This window comes from Zeus faber, assembly GCF_960531495.2.
Source record: "Zeus faber genome assembly, chromosome: 6".
Lineage (NCBI taxonomy): Eukaryota > Metazoa > Chordata > Actinopteri > Zeiformes > Zeidae > Zeus > Zeus faber.
This window is the reverse complement of record NC_137201.1, coordinates 7,107,850-7,126,151: the sequence shown is the minus strand read 5'-3', so window position 1 is coordinate 7,126,151 and position 18,302 is coordinate 7,107,850. Positions and strand designations below refer to the sequence as shown.

Here is an 18,302-nt window from a genome sequence, read left to right as displayed (position 1 = left end):
AAGATCAGGTTTATTTTGGAGCACAGTGATGTGGCATAATGTTTAATCACTTAGATCAATTTTGTTTCCAAAATTGTTTTATTTTGGAGAACAATAACTTATTTCCATACCATATCTGGGGGACATTCGTACCATATCTGACAACCCTTCACATTGGTACACATGAAGCACCACATGAAATTGATTTAAAATAATGTCTGTTGTCTAAATCTTTGGCATAAAAACAATTACACACAAAACAAAAAAAATATTTTAATTGACCCTCACCTTCACAACTATGGAAAATGTAATTGATAAGGTACAGAGGCACTGAATTAAAGTCTGGCAGTTTCTTCAGTAGTAATAGGATGGTCATCTTGCTGAGTTCACATGAATTGTGTGTAAAAATATGGCAGCTAAAAATAATTTAAAAAAAAGCATAAAACCCACGACCTGGATGGTGAGGGGGAGATCGGAGGAGGACGGACTGTAGCTAGTCAAAGTACAGCGCAAGAATTATATCTAGTTTTAACTCGTGGCTCCAAAGATGAACTGATTTTCTTTGGAACAAACTGAGTGTCTACTGATTTTCTAATCTCATCCAGCTGCATCAAATAGTTCTCCACCAGATCGGAAAAAAAAATGCATGCGGATGGCATTGAGGAATCACACGCACACCATGAGCCTTTTGTCTGAACCTGCTATCGTGAAACCATAGTAAAACACACTGAAGCTTAACATGTCTTTCATTTAGCTGAAAGCAATGGCAGGGCTGGCAAAAGTAACAGCTGATAAAAGAAAGACACAATATAAAATACCTCAGCAACTCAGAGACCAGCGGCGAGCCTGCATTTGGGTTGTTCCATTGAAGAAAGTTGGGGGGGGGGGGGGGGGGGGGGGGGGGATGCTCAAGCCGCTGCCCTCACCCCAGCGGGCAGCCTTCCTGCTGGAACACCAGCTCCACGGCCTCGCGCACGTCCTGCACCACGAAGGACGGCTGTGTGAGGCTGGGGTCGAAGCAGAAGTCCCTGTGGCCGTGGAAGACACGGTGTTCCGTGACCGCCTGGTCGGGGTCGGTAGGCAGCACTGGCTGCTCGCGATTGTACACGCCCGTGCACACCAGCACGGAGTCGCAGCGCTCGGGGAGGGGCTGCTCCGCGGTGTAGGTGCCAAACATGCCCCCCATCTCCGCCGGGCTCATTTGGCCCGCTTCCTCATGGAGCTCTGCGGCTTCTCTGCCGCCGCCACCGCAGCCTTTAGACTGGATCTGAGCCCTGGTACGGTGACATGCCTGGAGGTAGCGGTTGTAGAGGTTGGCACCGTAGATGTCTGCCATGGGGTTGTCACTGCAGGGGAATGGGAGAGCGATGGCAGAACTAAGTTTTTAATTTAATTCAGAATCACAATCTGTTTATTTCAGTACAAGTACATTTTCATAAGGAGTTTGCCTCGGAAAGGATTGGTGCATTGCTGTACAGATAATTTGCATAAAAAAGCTTAGACAGCCTATAAAAAGAAAAAGGGAGAATATACAGAAATATACAAAATGTGGATCTATACACAGGATAAACTAAATTCAAGGCTATGACATGGGCTAAGTGACGGTATGGTCGCAGGTATGGACGTCTAAATATAAATATAGATGGGATATAAATATAGATATTTCTGTACAGGATGAATAAATATGCATACATAAATAGTTTTATTTTGTGATGTTATTACTATGTTATAACAATGTCTACTCAACATGGAAGCCGCCACAAACCACATGTTTATATACACTTCATTCAGTGGGAATTCAGTATGAGCTGAGATATAGTGACGAATCAAAAAAAGACATCTGTTGATGTTTATAATAACAAATAGTAAGGTGGTTCACGGCATGCACAGAAAGCACATATCTCCCTTATTAGAGATGTTTACACTGGGAGAATCTGGGAAAAACATACTCGTGTGATCATCACTTCTCCACCTCAGCAAATAAGAGTGTTTACACCTCTTAGACTTTGGTACGTTTTTGGGGCTGACCTATGAATTTCCTCCCGTTCTGTTGGAATGGGGCTTTTGGGGTACCCCCTTGACTTACCCAATGGCGTAGAGCCTCTCCACAGGTCGGGTCCAGCCCAGACTCTCAGCCTGCTGCCTGATCAGCAGCTCGGCGTAGTTGTACGTCACCACGCTGGGCTTGCCGATCAGGGCCTCGTACTTCAGTTTGTGCCCCGTAATCTTATTGTACAGGCTTTCCAAGCACACCAGGAACATGCCGTGTCCAAACCTAGTCGATTGAACATTTACTGTCACTTTGTAGTTCATCTACGGTGACATGTCATTTTGTTGCTACTGACGGCATCCAAACACAGACAGTACTGTACCTGGGATTCTTGGCCTCAGCCATCCACATGAGGTCCATGTTGCATGCGAGGACTGGGATGTGAGGGTACTGCAGTGTGGTCAGTGCATTTCCCGGCTTCCCGTTGGTTAGGAGGACATCTATAATCAGCTGGAGGTTGGTCTCCCATCTGATAGGCTCGCCAAACAGGATGACGGCTGTGGCGTGACGCAGGGGAGATTTGAATTCAGCACGGGGGACTTCTAGAAAAGGATTTGGCCATTTTCAAGCATCACTCCGCCGGGTGTGTCCGCTTACCTTCTATTGGAGGTAGACTGTTGGTTGGGGCAACCTGGGAGATATTTCACAAGTTACTTTCTGTATACACACTATGAAATAAAATCATCGCGTTAACGTGGACACTTACATTGTCCTTGGGCCTTCTGTTCTGATCCACAACATCCAAAAGAGGACATTCTTCTCTCAGCATATCTACAGTAATGACGTTCTGAAAGCCCAGGCTGGAATCAGGAAGTTTTAAGTGAAAAACAGGTCAACAGAAGAGAAGGAGTTACAGGCTTTGGGAAGGGGTTTGCAGACAGGGTTTAATCTAAATCAAGACTAAGAGGTAATCCAGAATTAAAAAATGCCTTTCTGAGACTTTTCTTACTTTTACGATGAATTAGTTCTCGACTAGGAAGTCCTAGACTAAGGTCATTAGGGACAAGTCAGCTCCTTCTGGCCAAGTTTAATTTAAACCTTGACTTAGACCTGATTTGCGCCTCTCTTCTGGAAACCAGATTTTTTAAACCAAGACTAGTGCAAGCCTGAGACTATTTTAAACCATGACTGAGAAAGGCCATTTCAGTCGGTCCAGATTTGACCATTCTAGGAGTGGTTGGCCCAGACGTGAAAAGCCTATCTTTCAAAAGAAAGGATACTTATGAGCCACTTCCTTGATGGGGCCCTGTCCCGACACCAGCACGCACATGTTGTGGAACTGCGGGAACATTCGCAGAGGACTGTGGGACAACATAACTTGGTCCGGAGACACCTGAAAAATGTATAAATCTTTTGTAGAGCACCTTTCAACAGCTCGGTGGTCACAAAGTGCTTCACAGAGTTAGATAATCATAGACATTCATACATAAAACACAATAAAAAAAAATAAAATAGAAATAGACAAATTACACAAAGGCAAGTATAAACACATGGGTCGTGAGCTGCTTTTTCAAGTGTTCACAGTATCCACGGAGCATAACGCCAAAGGGGTGAGTTTGTGGAGTGGAGTCTGAATTTGATGGGGAGCCAGTGAAGAGCAATGAGAATCGGGGGCCACAGAAGACCTTTTGGAAGACCTGGTCAAGAGTTTAGCAGCAGCACTTCAGACTACCTGTAAACAATCTATGGATGTTCTGCTAAGGCAGCCGAAAAGGGAGTTGTAATACTCAAGATGAGATGATATAAAAGCATGAACTAACATTTCCATCTCCGCTTGAGACACATTGGGCCTGAGCTTTGCAACGTTTCTCAGCTGGAAAAAAACAAGAGCGAATCAAATACTTGACATGTTTGACATGATTTCTTAGGTCAGATTTAACTGATGAGGTAAGAGACCAAAGAGCATCCCTAGTCTTAGGGACAAGGCTGGGAGGAGCAGAGATAAGCACGGCTGTTTTGTCTGCATTTAGCTGAAAGAAATCATCTGCCATCCAGTTTTTTTTGATAGTGTTAAGGCAGTTCATTAAAGCTGACAATATAGCTATGTTTTGGGGTTTAAAAGAGTCCTATAAAAACATGACACTTAAATAGATGAAACTGAAATAAAGAGGCCAGAGGAACAGGAGGGATTATCAGGCCTGGGCGGTTTACCTCTACGTCCAGCAGATGCGAGAGCTGTTCGGCTTTAGTTTGCCTCATGCAGTTCCCGGCGTTCGTCACAAACACCACAGGGACGTTGTACCTCCCTCTGCGGTCCACGAGGACCCTGAAGCACTGCTTGGCGGCTGGGATAGGGGTCCGGCCCCGCACCAGCACCCCGTCGATGTCAAAGAGGAGACCGAACGAGTGGTGGCCCTAAAGAGAGACACGCTCGCTTCATCGCTGGATTTGGTTTAGGCCCTCATAAAGACTGTGATTCATACAATGTGGGTGATACAGGTCGAGGTTCATCGTTAACAATAATCTCATAAAAAAAACTGTTATGTAATACAGAACACATAAGCAGTGCGTTTGTTCTTTCTTTCTTTGATTATGACTTTTATTTCTGAGACGAACCACTGAGACCAGGACTGAGAAGGAAGCCGCTTGTACTTTTAACGTCATAAGTATTGGACGCTGTGGGCTCTAAAAACCTCATTTCCCACCTTCTTCTCCTATCTATGATTTTATTCATTGAAAATGGAAAATCGAATTAATTACGACTCCGAAGTCTACCTTGAACTACAAAATGTCAATCATGATTTGGAGAAAATGCAGGAGTTGTTTTTTTTATTATCATATTATTATTATTATTCTATTCTTTTCATTTTATTTAATCATGATTATAAATTTAAAAAATGGTGTGGCTTCTTTTGAATCCCTTCTCCCTCCCTATTGGGCTTCACTTTAAAACATACACATTTCCCAAACCCAACAATCAGAAATTACTTTGTTTGTGTACTTAAGTACATTTTTAAAGAGTTTCAACTTTCATTACACTACATTTCAAAGAAAATATCCATACTTTTTACCGTTCTATATTTCTACCACAGTCATGTTACTTTACTATTTATAATTTTTTAAAATCAGGATTTATATCTATATACATCCATCAGATGGTAAAAAAAAAAGGGGTCACTTTATATCAACATCATAAGCTGTGAGAAAATGACATCGCTATTAAAGATAAGCCCGAGCTCTTACAACCGTTTGCCATTTGTACTCACATTATAGCTGTCAGTTCGTGGGAATGGAGGTGAAACGTGCTTTGTTTGTAGTCCCTCTGCTTGAAGAAGTCTCCTGCATATAGTTGCGGGTCTCGCTCGGATCATTGTGGTGAACATGGAGGCGAGTTGATCGTCAAGTGGCGACGTGAAGGGACCCGCGGCGGCTCTGACAGGGGGGGGGGGGGGCGGGGCGTGGCTTGTGTCGGACCGAGGCCACGTGGGTCACGGGGGAACTGGAAGTGATTCGCTCGGTTTGAAGGTTTCAGCGCCGCCAACGAAGCCGAACCAGCGGCCCCTCCGTTTAATGGCCCTCCGGTGGTCGGCGGAGGAGTGGAGAGATCTGATCAGAAGAGCAACGAAAGATGTTGATCGAGGAATAGACAGAAATAGGATGATTAAATAGCGAAAGAGTAGAAAGTATATTCCAGTCTCCAGACGCAGGTCGCTGTGTTCTCCGAGTTTTTTTTTTTTTTTTTCCTGGCACAAATCGGAATAAACAAACCAGTTTCCCAAGGCTGTGGGTGACTCATTCGAGATTTTTCAAGGAATCGAAAGTTTATGGAAACATTGACTACATAGACTCTAAAGTTTCAGTTAATCAAAAGTGTCAAGTGGTGACGGTAATATCAACTGTACTTCCGTGGGGCAGAGAAGCCATGTTTACGTTCCAAATGCGGATGAAATAAATACCACACAAATAGAAACAATTTAATTGAGAAAAACGAGCTTGGATTGTTTCAGATTTCAAATCAGAAATGGTCATAAATGCAATATGGGCTTCTTATTACAATCTAGTCCAGGTTTGACAGGTATAAGTCGGTTTTAGGCATTCTACGTGTACAAAAAAAAAAAAAAAGGTCTAAAAATCCAGGGGAATTTGAATGCACCATGCAAGTTAACCTCAGCGTCATTAAAGAATCTGTATCATTCGACCTGCCAAGAAAGTTACTGAAAATAAAATCCACGAAAAAAAACTCCTTATCAAAGTATTTCAGAATGTAGTTCAGTTTTAATTCTAAATGTACAAACTGTAGCTTTTTCCCCCAAAAACCTGAGCTTATTTCTGAGTCATATTAGGAATTTATTCATCACTCTACTGAAAATGTACCTGTTGTAAGTTATGTAGTCACCCACCAGATGTAGGTTGTCGGTATAAATCCTGCCATCGGACGACTATTTCAGTCGGCAGCCTCCGCCCCTTCCCCTATCCGTGTCACCGTTTTCAACATCCCCTTCACTCTGTGAAACAACTCCAGCGGTGGCACAGCGCCGCTAAAACAAAGTGTAGAGATAAGTCTGGCGTTGTGAGCCATACGTCTTTTACTGTTTTATGTGGCGTTCTTTGTGGGGATTTCGCCATTTTAATGCCATAGCTTGCCTCCCCACGTGCAGAGATTCCACCGAAACAGGTTCAGAATGACAGTGGGTTGAGCCAGATGAAGTGTTGAGAAAGGTCTGGCTATGCAAGACTGATTATTATGTAATATCATTTCAATTTGAATAACAAATTTACCGACTGTAGGTTAAAAAACTATTTTCAGGCATTCAGCCATGACCCATAAAGTATCAAAATGTAATCAAATATTTTTATTCATTACAAAAGTACAAAATAGAAAAATTAAGTAGTCTAGTTTCAAGAATACCCCGACAGTCTCAAGAATAAAACATAAATATTCACGACAGTGTTAAACTTTGCATAGCAAATCACCTAGTAATCATAAGTCTACACACATTTTACAATCATAGAATTATTCGTGGCCTGTTCTCAGCAAAACCGTAGGTCGTTTTCCAGCCCGTATATCTTTGCTTTCAGTGCCATCAGCTCTCCCTGGATCTTCTTCGTCCTGGTGTTGGACTGACGCACCTCATGGAGAACAGCCAGGTCTTGGTGGGGGCCAACATTGAGAGTAACCTGAAGCACAGTGAATAACATAGATCTCTAACTAAACCTTCAAAAAAGGACACACATAACTTTTTTCTTTCAATCCAAAGAGAAAGAAAACTACAGTTTGGAAGTGAAAGACGCTGCTCGACCTACCTTTACCAGCTGTTTCTCCACATCCTTCAGTTTCTGGCGAAGGAGTTTGAGGTCCGCCTTGTAGCCTTCGGCCTCCATGGACCTCCTCTTCTCCAGCGCGTCATAGCGTTGAGTCATCAACTGCAGTCGCTTTACCATCTTGTCTGAACGCTCCTGATCACGTAGAGGATTCATTTAGACACTTTGACTCTCACAAGAACTCCCACAGGGTCTATTGTTCATTATTTGGAAATTCAAACCTGATTCACACCTAAGACGACAAACGACGAGAACACTATATGAAGGAACATGGTAAATGTCCAGCTGAGCAAAGTACTCGCTGTTGTACTGGAAAAAACAAGCTCTCCGGTTTTCCCTTTTGGGGGTGGGGGATCCACCTGTCACACGCAATTACGGACTAGGTGTGAAGGACACTTCGGATCGTACCTTAAATACCCCCCTGCCCACATCTCCCTCCTCTCTAATCTGGGCCAGGTCGTTCTCCATCGTGATGCACTGTTCCCGGTACATTTCTGCCAAACGATGGGCTTGCTTCAGATCCTCCTGCAGGGACTGAAAGAGAAAACAAACAATTGGATGAAGTCAGCAATGTAGAGCAAAGTCGTGGAAAACTGACATTCATTTTTCCGTTTCGTGGATAGGTTATTGGGACCTAAGCGCTTGGCCGTTTTCCTCGCGTTAAATATAACCTCTGCGCATTGGTATCCATAAACGGGTGCGGGCGTACCATCAGCTCCTCTTTGTGTCTCTGCTGGGACGCTGGGCGTGGCTGAGCGATGGGCAGGGTGGTGACGGCGCTCCGCTGACGCGACCGACCCGGACCCGGACCCGGACCCGGGTCTCGTTCTGGCTCGCGGATGCTGGACCTGCCCTTCCTTAGACGCTCCTGGTGGGAGTCGAGCTCCCTCAGAAGCCGGTCCTTCTCAACCATCCAGCTCTTCTCGTTGGTCCGGGTTTCAAACTTGAGCTGCAGGAAGTCCCTGGTGCTCTCGTACAGCAAGTTCTGAGTCCGCAGGAGCCTGGCGGTGGGATTGTGAAAAAAGGCTGAGAATCAGTTCAAAATTGTAATTTATTCACCAATGTCCTAACTAATGACACTGGTATCCGATTCAGCCCGATATCAGGCTAAAATGGGGCATCAAATGGTTAATTAGTCTAGACTTGTTCATTTTTAGTTGGAAAAGATAAGAAAATTAGCCTATAATGGATGGAATTATTCTTTGAAGAAAGCAACTTAATTTCCTGTTTTATTTTTGACACTTGTATCGCTCTAATGAAGAAAAATAAAATATATAGCAATCTTATGTTTTACACTAATCTCTGTCGCAATGTAGCTGAATGTTATTCTCCCTTGTAAGTCGCTTTGGATAAAAGCGTCTGCTAAATGACTAAATGTAAATGTAAATGTTATGTTCCACTGACACCAAAACCACAGTCCATGTCTACACTGTAGAGTAAAAGTCATGGGTGGGATAGGTCGTCAGTATTGATTACATACAGTTTAATGTGTGGGTGGACAGTCAAAATGGTACAGCGGTAGATATGTACCATTTGAAGTATATTAAAAAGTTTTCAGAAATGTAATGTATTATATAGCACATATATTCTATTCACTGTCTAAAACACTTTTAAGCCACAAAACTCCCCAAAAGAGTGAACTTAAAAAAAAAAAATTGGTTTCAAATTGAGCGTACTTGAGATTTTTGTCCTATTTCATAGCTAGTTTATTTTAATGATAACGGATTCAGACGCGCAAAAAAAAAAGAAAAAAAGAGCGACATGTCACTGACCCATGCCATGATATATACGGTGACCATCTTAACCATAAGATAGTACTTCATTGACACCCCAAAGGGGAAATTCAGGCAGTGCAGCAGCTTAGTGGGGAAGCATAGAAAGAAAGAGCCTCAATGTGAGGTGTGATCACATGAAGACATTAAAGCAATATCAAAAGAACCAACTTGTCAGTCAGGGCGGTGATGCGCTCCTCGTCTCTCTGGTGCTGCACCCGTCCCTCCTCGGTGTGGATCCTCCGCTCCTCCAGCTGAGACTCCACCTGCTCCTTCGCTAGCCGGGTCTGCTCCTCCATCTGAGCCTGCAGCGCTTCCACCTGGAGACATGGGCACACAGCTGTCATCAGCCACTCCAAGTATCAGAAGTACAGGATTTAAGTTGGCAGGAGACATCCGATCTTATGAATTTCATTTTTTATAAAAGCAGGGTTTGAGGAAGATGAAAGAGACTTCTGCCTTTGTTCAGCATCAAAATAAAAGGTTTTTGACTTTTTTTAAGCATAAACTCAGCTATAAGTTGCCAATTCATGGAACTCTATATTCTATATTGCTGCCAGCAGTCAAAAATATCAGAAAAAAAATAAAGAGAAATGTCTTAACCCCCCCGATTGTTTTGATGTCAACAAATTTGAGTTTTGGTTAAAGATACAGTATTAAATATGCTTTTCTTTGTGCAACACAGGATTTTACACACAGCGAGAATATTTCATCAAATTCATGTGATAACATCACTGCGACAGATATAAACATGATATTGTTTGACAATATGCCAGGTTTTCTTCCGTTCAATTCTGTTTGCTCTGAGTGACAAAACGATAAAACAAATTAGTTTTTCTCAGTTGGGGAAAGTGTGTACCTGCAGTAACAATGTCTCATTGTCCTTCTTGCATTTCTCCAAACTCTCTCCGTTTCGCCCGTCCGCCGACGTGGTCCTTCTGCTGCCATCTGTGTGGACTGTCGGGAAGGGAAATGTCAATGTCTGCAAAAATCAGTCGCATTTTCGTGAGAGAAATCCAAATATTAAAGAACTTTAACCAAACCTTTAATTGAGCCAGGTTTTTTTATTGTCTGTCTTAAACTCAGATTCTCATCCACCCTGGCGCCAAGCTTCTTCTGTGGAATGGTGACCTTCAGGTATAACCATGACATTAGTTAAGCATAGGAAGGTAGTAGATTGTAAGCCCATTTTACACTGAATGCGCAATCGCATTTTCAGTGATTGTGCATATACATTTGGGTCTCTGATGGGCCTGCTAACACACAAACTGTTAAATAAGACAACCCAGCCAGTTTTTTTGTGTGAGCTGTCTATTTCAGAAGAAAAAAGGTAATAAAAAGCTAAATCGCCGTCAGAGCAATAGCCGCTGGGTTCCGAGATTGCCTAGAACTCCTCCCTCTGTGTCTTTTGACGTAATTAGTAAAAGACGACAAGCAACTGCAATTATGGGGAAGAAATTGGCAAGTAAAAATCAGTAATCGTGAAAACCCTACCGCATGCGGTGTCCCGGTGTGGTGTTGGCAACGATAATCGAAACAAACTTTTAAATGAGGCCTTGTAGAACTAATGTGAAGTGAAGATTCAGCAACTGGATTGCCTATTTTTCACCTCAAATTTGTTCAGAAACAGATTTTGGTGGGCTGATGAGGTGAGATCAGTTAAAGGGACTAAAATGGACTAAATACAACGGAACCCAGAGTAAAGCTCATACCCCATTGGCTCATGGAACCTGGAACTTGTGCTCAAACCCCATTGGCTCACAGAAATAGGGGCCTCAGGAGGCGGGCACCACACCAACAGAAACAGAATGTCCTGGAACAGGATGCTTTAGAGACATTTTAGAATGGCTTAGAATGCATAATCTGAGTGGTCTTTTGAGCAAAAACTTCAAAAACATGTTTTGGAGGCCCCAGAGACCTACAATAGCTTATTCAAAAGGATAATATTTCCCCTTTAACATTAATAACCTCATTATTTTGAAATATCTGACAATATGTGTGATAATATGTGCAGGTTGAGAACTCCACTTGCAGACTAACTCTGTCCTAGATGCAAGGGCATACAAATACTCTGTGTTGTATGCCAAGCATGCTGACAGCACAGGTTACTTTTATCTAAAAAAATAAAAATAAAACTTGCATTGGTGGAAACAAATCTTGTCTTACATATTCACCTTATGTGGTGGGTCTCTGTGGAAGTATGTAATCTCTCCGACATCTGGACCCACCAGAGCCAAGAGGTGTTGGATCTTCTTCCTGTCATCCAACTCTCTATCAAAGAACGGAGAACATCCAAGCTTGTTAGGTAGGTATTAGGTATTGTATACTGATCTATTATTGTACAGCAGCGCTATGTTTGAGTTGATATTGTTAATCAAGCTTTTATTTTTATCATTTTCCGTTTTTTACCAACCTGATCTTCAGCCGGTCGTTTTCGGCGTAGAGCCGCAGGGACTGCTCTCTTTCTTGGAACAGGTACACTTGCACGTCACCCAGAGCTTTCTGCAGCTCGGAGATCTCCCCCTCTCGCTGACGTACCTCCCACTGCAGCTTGTGCTGTGGGGAAAAGAGAGGAGAGAACAGGTAAGAGGAACAGGATTCGTTCTGGCATTACAAAATGAAATTCAAAGACTCCCAAGTACTTTTTCAAGCACTATTTCTTCCATTTTCAAGCGATCTTTCTTGTGATCTGGTTTGAGCTTCATTAATAAAAAAATAATCTTGGTGTCATTGTCCCTTATTGATATATCTATATATGTATTATTAATCTCTTTGACAGCTACCATTATATATGTCTATTTCAAACCATCCTGGTTATAGTTTGAATGACAAAATCCGGGGAAATATCACAGGTTTTCAATGATCGCGTTTTCTTCTAAGCACTTCAACACAAAGGGGGCTATTTCCAAGGCATTCCAGTGCTTCAATTTCTGGGGGATGAAATTTAAGCACTTCAAGCACCTCAATGACCTGGTAAGAATCATGTGAAGAAAATCGCATCACACTGTCCACCTGTCTCTGTTATCTGATATTTCAATAAAGTGAGCAGTGTCTTACCTGGTCATCTGCAATGCCTCTGTACTTCTCCAACATCTGCAGCAGCTCTTCGTGCTCGCTGTCGAACTGTGCGATCTTCTGCCGGTAGAACTCCAGCAGTTCCCTGGAGGGTCGGAGGAAGGCCAGGCGCTCATTGATCGGGGGGAGAGGGGAGTCCTGTTCCTGGCCTGGGGTACAATTGTTGGATCTGGAAGAACAACAACAAAACCCCAAAAAATAAACAAGGCTCTCAATGTGTCAACACATTGTTGTGTGAATTAAGTTTCGAAACAGTGCATTCAGTGAACTCTTTGTGTAAAACCCTGTGACAATTTGAGTATTTTGTACATCTTGCACAAAACACGGCCCAAAGTCAGACTCAGTATGTACTCAATGTTAAAAATATTAGGGCAATTATTTTATCCCATTGTGGATAACAATTTCCAGGCATTCAAAGCACAAGCCTAAAGTGGTACGTTAATTTTGTTTAAAAACGACTGTACTTATAGCTGTCAAACCTGGACCAGATTATAATAAGAAGCACATATTGCAATTCTAACATAGTTTCTGATTTGTGAAAGAATTATTCTATTTGTGAAAACAGGAACAATGTGGATTTTTCTGTATTTTTTCCACATCGGTCACATAAAACCATGCATATTTCAAAAACTACTGTATTCACTGCATATATGTATGCCCGTATGTATATGTATGTGACAGATAATCTCTTGAACTTGAAGTCAGAGCGAATCTTATAGAACGTATAGAATCGGAAGCTAACTTCGGCGTCGCGATTCTCAGCTCGCACCTTTTTTAAGGAACAGGCCTTGAACCCTGGCCCCTGTACAGGCGCCCACCCACACAGGCGATTTCCACTTTAAGCCCGAGTCCGACTGTCCACGGGAAACACTTGTATGTGGTTAGCCGTTCAGGAATATCGTTCAGCTACTTCGTCGATGCCTCGCTGACTCAGAGCTCGCCGCGCTTTGTATCCTTTGTAATACTTGAATGGAGGCGCCGTCATAAATAGACCACATTATGTATGCGTGTGCACTCACCTCTGTGGGGCTGGCTTTCTCGCAGGAGAGTGCATCTCGCAGCGGGTTGTGTGTGTGTGTGTGTGTGTGTGTGTGGATAACAGAAGGGGGCAGGATAAAACCAGCGTAATATCAAGTCTTCAGTCCAAGCTGAAGGGGCATTTAACTGCACGCCTCGTTCGGTTCAGTGAGGAAGTAGCTCCGTGGGGGGCACTAGAACTCAGAAGGCTTCCACTGATAAACAAACACCCCAGAGCCCCGGCTCAGCTCACGGCGCCGCCTTCGTCGCTAACCACATAGGGCGTCTGACGGCTGGTTCACGACCCGGAAGTGGATGAAGCGGCTTCTTTGTCCCAAGCGTTTCACTGCCGCCACCCAACGACACCCCAAGGTCATAACATGGAAACGACGCTTGCCTTTTGGCGCGTTGCTCCTCATTCCTTTGCCGTCTTTGACTTGTGGGTTTTTGATACTGCTCAATCTTTCGTTAACGAAAAAAAAAAAATATATATATACGAGCGTTGTTTATTCGCAGAGGTTTGTTAACTTTGTTAGGAAAAAAAAGCGGTTAAGAAAGTTGCACAGGCGCATTGGTGCTTCCTTTCTGTTCGAACACAGTATTTGACAGTGCCGTGGTCAGCGGTCAGCTGTGAGGATGCCGTCCCACTCTAGGAACGGAAAAGTGGTTTTCAAGGCAAAGGTAAAACCTAAAGGACTTGTGTGACTAGTTTTGTAATCTACCATTTATTTCAAGTTTCAACATTCATGAAGAGGTTTATTTGTCATATGCACACACGTTCATATATATATATATATATATATGCAGTGAAATGTCTTTACAACGCATCCGGAGATGATGAACTATAGTTACCAAACCGAACATAATAGCTAACTAACTGATTCCTAAAACGTAATGCATTAAGGGAATAAGAGTAATATAAATACAGTCAAAATAAAAGAAGACTCAAAAAGATAATACAGAGTGGGGGGTAGAAAATATTATTGTTATACATATTAGACATATTGTTATTGTTATACAAATATATTGCAGAATATTATACTTGTCAGGACAGAAAAGCATCAGATATCCGTAGTTCACTCCGAACAGCTGAACTCAAGTGGACACAACAGAGCTCTCTTGTGGCCAAATCACGCATTTTAATACGAACAAAAAAAACCCCCCGATTTAACGTTAAGGGGGAGTAAAACAAAAAGAGGAAAAATATTAGTACGACCCCGTATGTGAGTGAGCACACAGTTATTTCAAAAGTCTACAATACTCAAAATAAAACTCTCACAGTCAGTAGTCTCAGTAGTTGGTTGTGTTAATAAAGACGTAAAAAAAAACCCGCAACAAACACATGTTCTGTTCAGTTCAGTTTATTTTAGATGTATTTGTTTTTATGGAGCACGGCACCCAAACGGGAGCTGAGGTGAATAAAAGCCCCGGTCACTATTCGAGGAAATATGGGTACTGTCAATAAATGACATTGGGTTTGGTTTCACTATTTTTTTATTGTTCTTATTTTCATCTTGCAAAGCCCCTGCCAACTCCTCTCGCTGTCGAGCGCCGCACAATTCTTATCGAGTTGTTATTGAGAATTCTGCTGACGGTGCTGTGGGACATGTTCTCCGCTGGTTCTAACGTCTTTTTTTAAGTTTACTTCCTGTTTAAAGACCCAACGGATAGAAGAGGGAGGAACACTTATTATCTCCAGCAACTTGATGGCAGCAACAACACATGACTAAAATACATTTTAACCCTTCCCCTCACGTCCTCGACGTCCAGCGTCTTACTCGGCCCCACCCATCCTCTTCTTTCCTCTGGTTCCCAGGTCAGGTGCCGTGGCTCCGCAACTCCGCAGCACGATCTCAGTGATTTATGTTTCGTCTTTATAAAGGAATGCACACATCATAAAAATATGACACATTTTAGAATGGCATATTAACGGAATGATATGTTATCAGGTATGCACGTTTCCCCCATCCCTAAAGAAACACACACACACACCGGCAATTCAACGCTCACCCTCCTCATGAGCTCCCTCCTCCCGCACTGGCCTGTCTAGGCCAAAAATTCCAGGGCCAATTTTTTGTCCCAGTCCAGCTAGCTGAATAAAAACATTTGCATATTACGATTACTTTGGTTACTGGCTGATTTAATGAATAACTGTGAGGGAAAATCCAGATGATCAATGCTTTGAATGATGTTTCATATGTCTTATGTCAGTCAACAGCCTTTTTTGTATCTTACGTGGCTTTTTAAAACACACAACAAATGACAAAGACAGAGAATCATGGAGTCCAGTGGAGTCCACATTCGAATGATTGAATGATTGAATTAAAGAAGAGTGTGGTGAAAAGAAGTAACTTATCATGCAAATCTACCCAAGAACTGGGTAGGCATTTGCGCACCAATTATGTTAGATATGCCAATGATGTACAATCAGGGAATTTGTTTTTAGTCACACAAACTATGAAAGAGTTAAGTGATGACTCAATGAAAGACCAAGCTGACAATGTGTTTGATGCTCTGCTGCTGCCTAGCGTGAATTATACCTATCCTTTGCAAGATAATTACTAATATGATGCCGGCACAGTTTGTCTCCATACCACTAGATGATCGTTATCTACATGATGAAACCACTTATGATGATGACAGAGACGATAAGACATTGAGATGTTGAGATGGGAAGATGTTTGTCTAATTATGTTTATCCTTACTTATAGGATGTCATTATTATTAGTCATTGTGTTCACACAATGAATTTTGTTGTTGCATTATTAAGTGATAACCATTGCTTAATCTTCATAGCATAAAGTATTTGTGGAATTTCTCCATATTCATTTATTCTATAATCTGGTTCATGATGTTTTTTGTTTTCTGATTAGAATTGTAGAATGGCCTCACACAGGATACCCACCAGTGCAACTTGGGTTTTTCTGTAGTGTGTTGTCATAGTATAGTGTAGATAAACCCTTATTGGTATTTAACTCTTCGGTAGTTAAATGTGGGAAAAGAGTTTTGGCCAATTTGAGGTGGAGATGTCCTGGGATTCTCTCTGGGATGTTTTTTATTTTTATCTTTTATATATTTATGGTTATGTGTTTTATATTAGACATGTGTTTCCCAGTTGATTTCAATGAGGCAGAATTTGTGGGATATCTCTGCAGTATAATTATATTGTATTCAATTTTATGTCATTTTCTGATCCCTTTCCTTCAATTATATGAAAATCTTAGCATTATTGCATTTTCCTTGAGGTATTGTTCCATTAGGAACAAAAGGAGGGAGTGTGACAGAAAATGCAAATTACCAATGCTTTGAATGATGTTTCATGTTTTATGTAAGACAAGTGCGTTTTTCATGTCTTACGTAGCTTTTTAAAATACATTGTCATGGGTTTTTAACGACTCACTCAGAGCTGTTCAGAGACACTGTTCTTTAAAATAATACTGTATTGTCACAAGACCAGACCACATTCCATCTTCACTCAATTGTGTATGTAGATAAGAATAACCCCAGGGGGCTTGCCAGAGCATTATGGTTTGTTTTGTAGCACAGTAGGATTGTATCTGTGACCAGAGTTTGACTGTTAAATCATTGTATGAAGGAAACACCAGGAGGTGATGTGATTGGGGGCACAGTCTTGTGAATCACACCTAACCAATGGCACGCAGCCTCTCATCGGTATATAGGCCTCTTTGACGGACGCTAGGGTAGAATGAGCAGCATCACTGTTTTGAAGTGCATCTGTATCTTTCTCTTTATTCTGAGAATAAAAATCTGTAATACTCTGTTTCCTGTAGCAAAACAGGTTTACCCAACTGACCACGCAGTGAGAATTCTCCAACATAACACATATGTATACTGCTTCTGTTCTTAAATGCGGGATGCACTGTGGGAACTTTTGTCGGAAATGTAGATCCTAGTTTTATGGTGGGCCTGGAAAATCTCAGAGATAGTGTTGTTGTGATAGAAGGGGGTTGATTGGGTGTTTGTCCTGTGTGTGTGTGTGTGTTCCCAAGAAGGTCTACGGAAAGAAGGTTACACATAGGAAAGTGTGAAATTGTCCCTTTGTTATATTTATGCATGAATGGATACCAACATTGTAACAAAGGAGGGGTAGAGGGGTTTGCAGTTTACTGACCCCCTACGGGTCACTAAGTAATTTTACATCTCACTGCTAATCCTTGTAACGCATTTGACCATCTCCCTTTACAGTGGTGGAGTGTCCAGTTCCTCTCTGGTTAGTGTTATTCATACCTTTTTACGTTGCGGGCATTAAACAACTTATGAAAAAATGACAGTTCTCCACACACAGCTTGTGTGTTTGAGCCTCACAGCAGTAAAACAGTGTTCCTTATCGTGAGACTAGAGTTCAAAACCTGGAAGGTCTGCGAGGGGTCAAAAAGGAATCCAGTTTTATGAGGGAATTGTCTGCTACATATCGCCCACTTGGTTAGATGTTCATTGTCCAGGGAGCTTCGGGCCGATAAGATGAGGACAATCATGGAGAGTGGAACAGGTGGTACAATAACAGCTTATCATGATCAGAGTTTGTGTCGGTTCCCTGAGTGTTATAAGTAAAGGACAAAACTATTATATGAAAAGGCTGAATAATGGATTCTAACTTAGAAAGTTACAAATTCTCGGATAGCAGGGTTATCTTCCTCAACTGTCTCCAGTTCATTGGGAGCACTCTGCTGTTCGGATTTCTTACGTCGTGGGTGATGGTCTCATGGTGGTTATCAGAATCAGAATCAGAATCAGAAATACTTTAATAATCCCAGGGGTAGGTCAGGGTAGCTGTTCTCGCAGGAGTGTAAACTAGCCAGTGACCTCATACAATATCAGCTGAGTTGTGGTGACCTGGGATCGAGGTCTGGTTGTTGCTGGGCATCGGCTGTTGTCACTGGTTTGAGACCGCAGATTCCATCAGTACTGGTGCGTATGAATGGCTTGCTGGGGCACAGGTAATGGATCTCTTTGGTGAGTGCGCAGATGCGCAGATGCACTTTAATGTGCGTTGTGCATGTTAGCCACGTCTTTTAGCTTGTTAATATTCTCGGAGGCCACAATTGGTAAATTGACCGATCTTCTGATTTAACGTAGATGAGTACAGCCTTCCCTAATGTATAAGCTAGGTGGGCCTGAAGGGGTGT

The 18,302-nt window shown here is 42.3% G+C and overlaps 2 protein-coding genes across 2 annotated transcripts; both read right to left on the bottom strand.

Moving 5' to 3' along the window:
• On the bottom strand, window positions 1-5,362 carry hdhd5 (haloacid dehalogenase like hydrolase domain containing 5). Its single transcript, XM_080002489.1, has 8 exons — window positions 5,236-5,362; window positions 4,181-4,384; window positions 3,250-3,362; window positions 2,736-2,829; window positions 2,627-2,660; window positions 2,352-2,526; window positions 2,066-2,254; window positions 1-1,325 (listed from the first exon to the last, which is right to left on the bottom strand). Exons 1-8 carry the CDS (start codon window positions 5,350-5,352, stop codon window positions 902-904), a joined length of 1,350 nt encoding a protein of 449 aa, XP_079858615.1. The 5' UTR covers window positions 5,353-5,362; the 3' UTR covers window positions 1-901.
• Window positions 5,363-6,769: 1,407 nt separating this feature from the next.
• On the bottom strand, window positions 6,770-13,314 carry ccdc77 (coiled-coil domain containing 77). Its single transcript, XM_080001845.1, has 11 exons — window positions 13,158-13,314; window positions 12,121-12,307; window positions 11,477-11,619; window positions 11,238-11,334; window positions 10,107-10,194; window positions 9,923-10,020; window positions 9,235-9,383; window positions 8,001-8,292; window positions 7,700-7,825; window positions 7,274-7,426; window positions 6,770-7,147 (listed from the first exon to the last, which is right to left on the bottom strand). Exons 1-11 carry the CDS (start codon window positions 13,190-13,192, stop codon window positions 7,001-7,003), a joined length of 1,515 nt encoding a protein of 504 aa, XP_079857971.1. The 5' UTR covers window positions 13,193-13,314; the 3' UTR covers window positions 6,770-7,000.
• Between the last annotated feature and the right edge of the window lie 4,988 nt (window positions 13,315-18,302).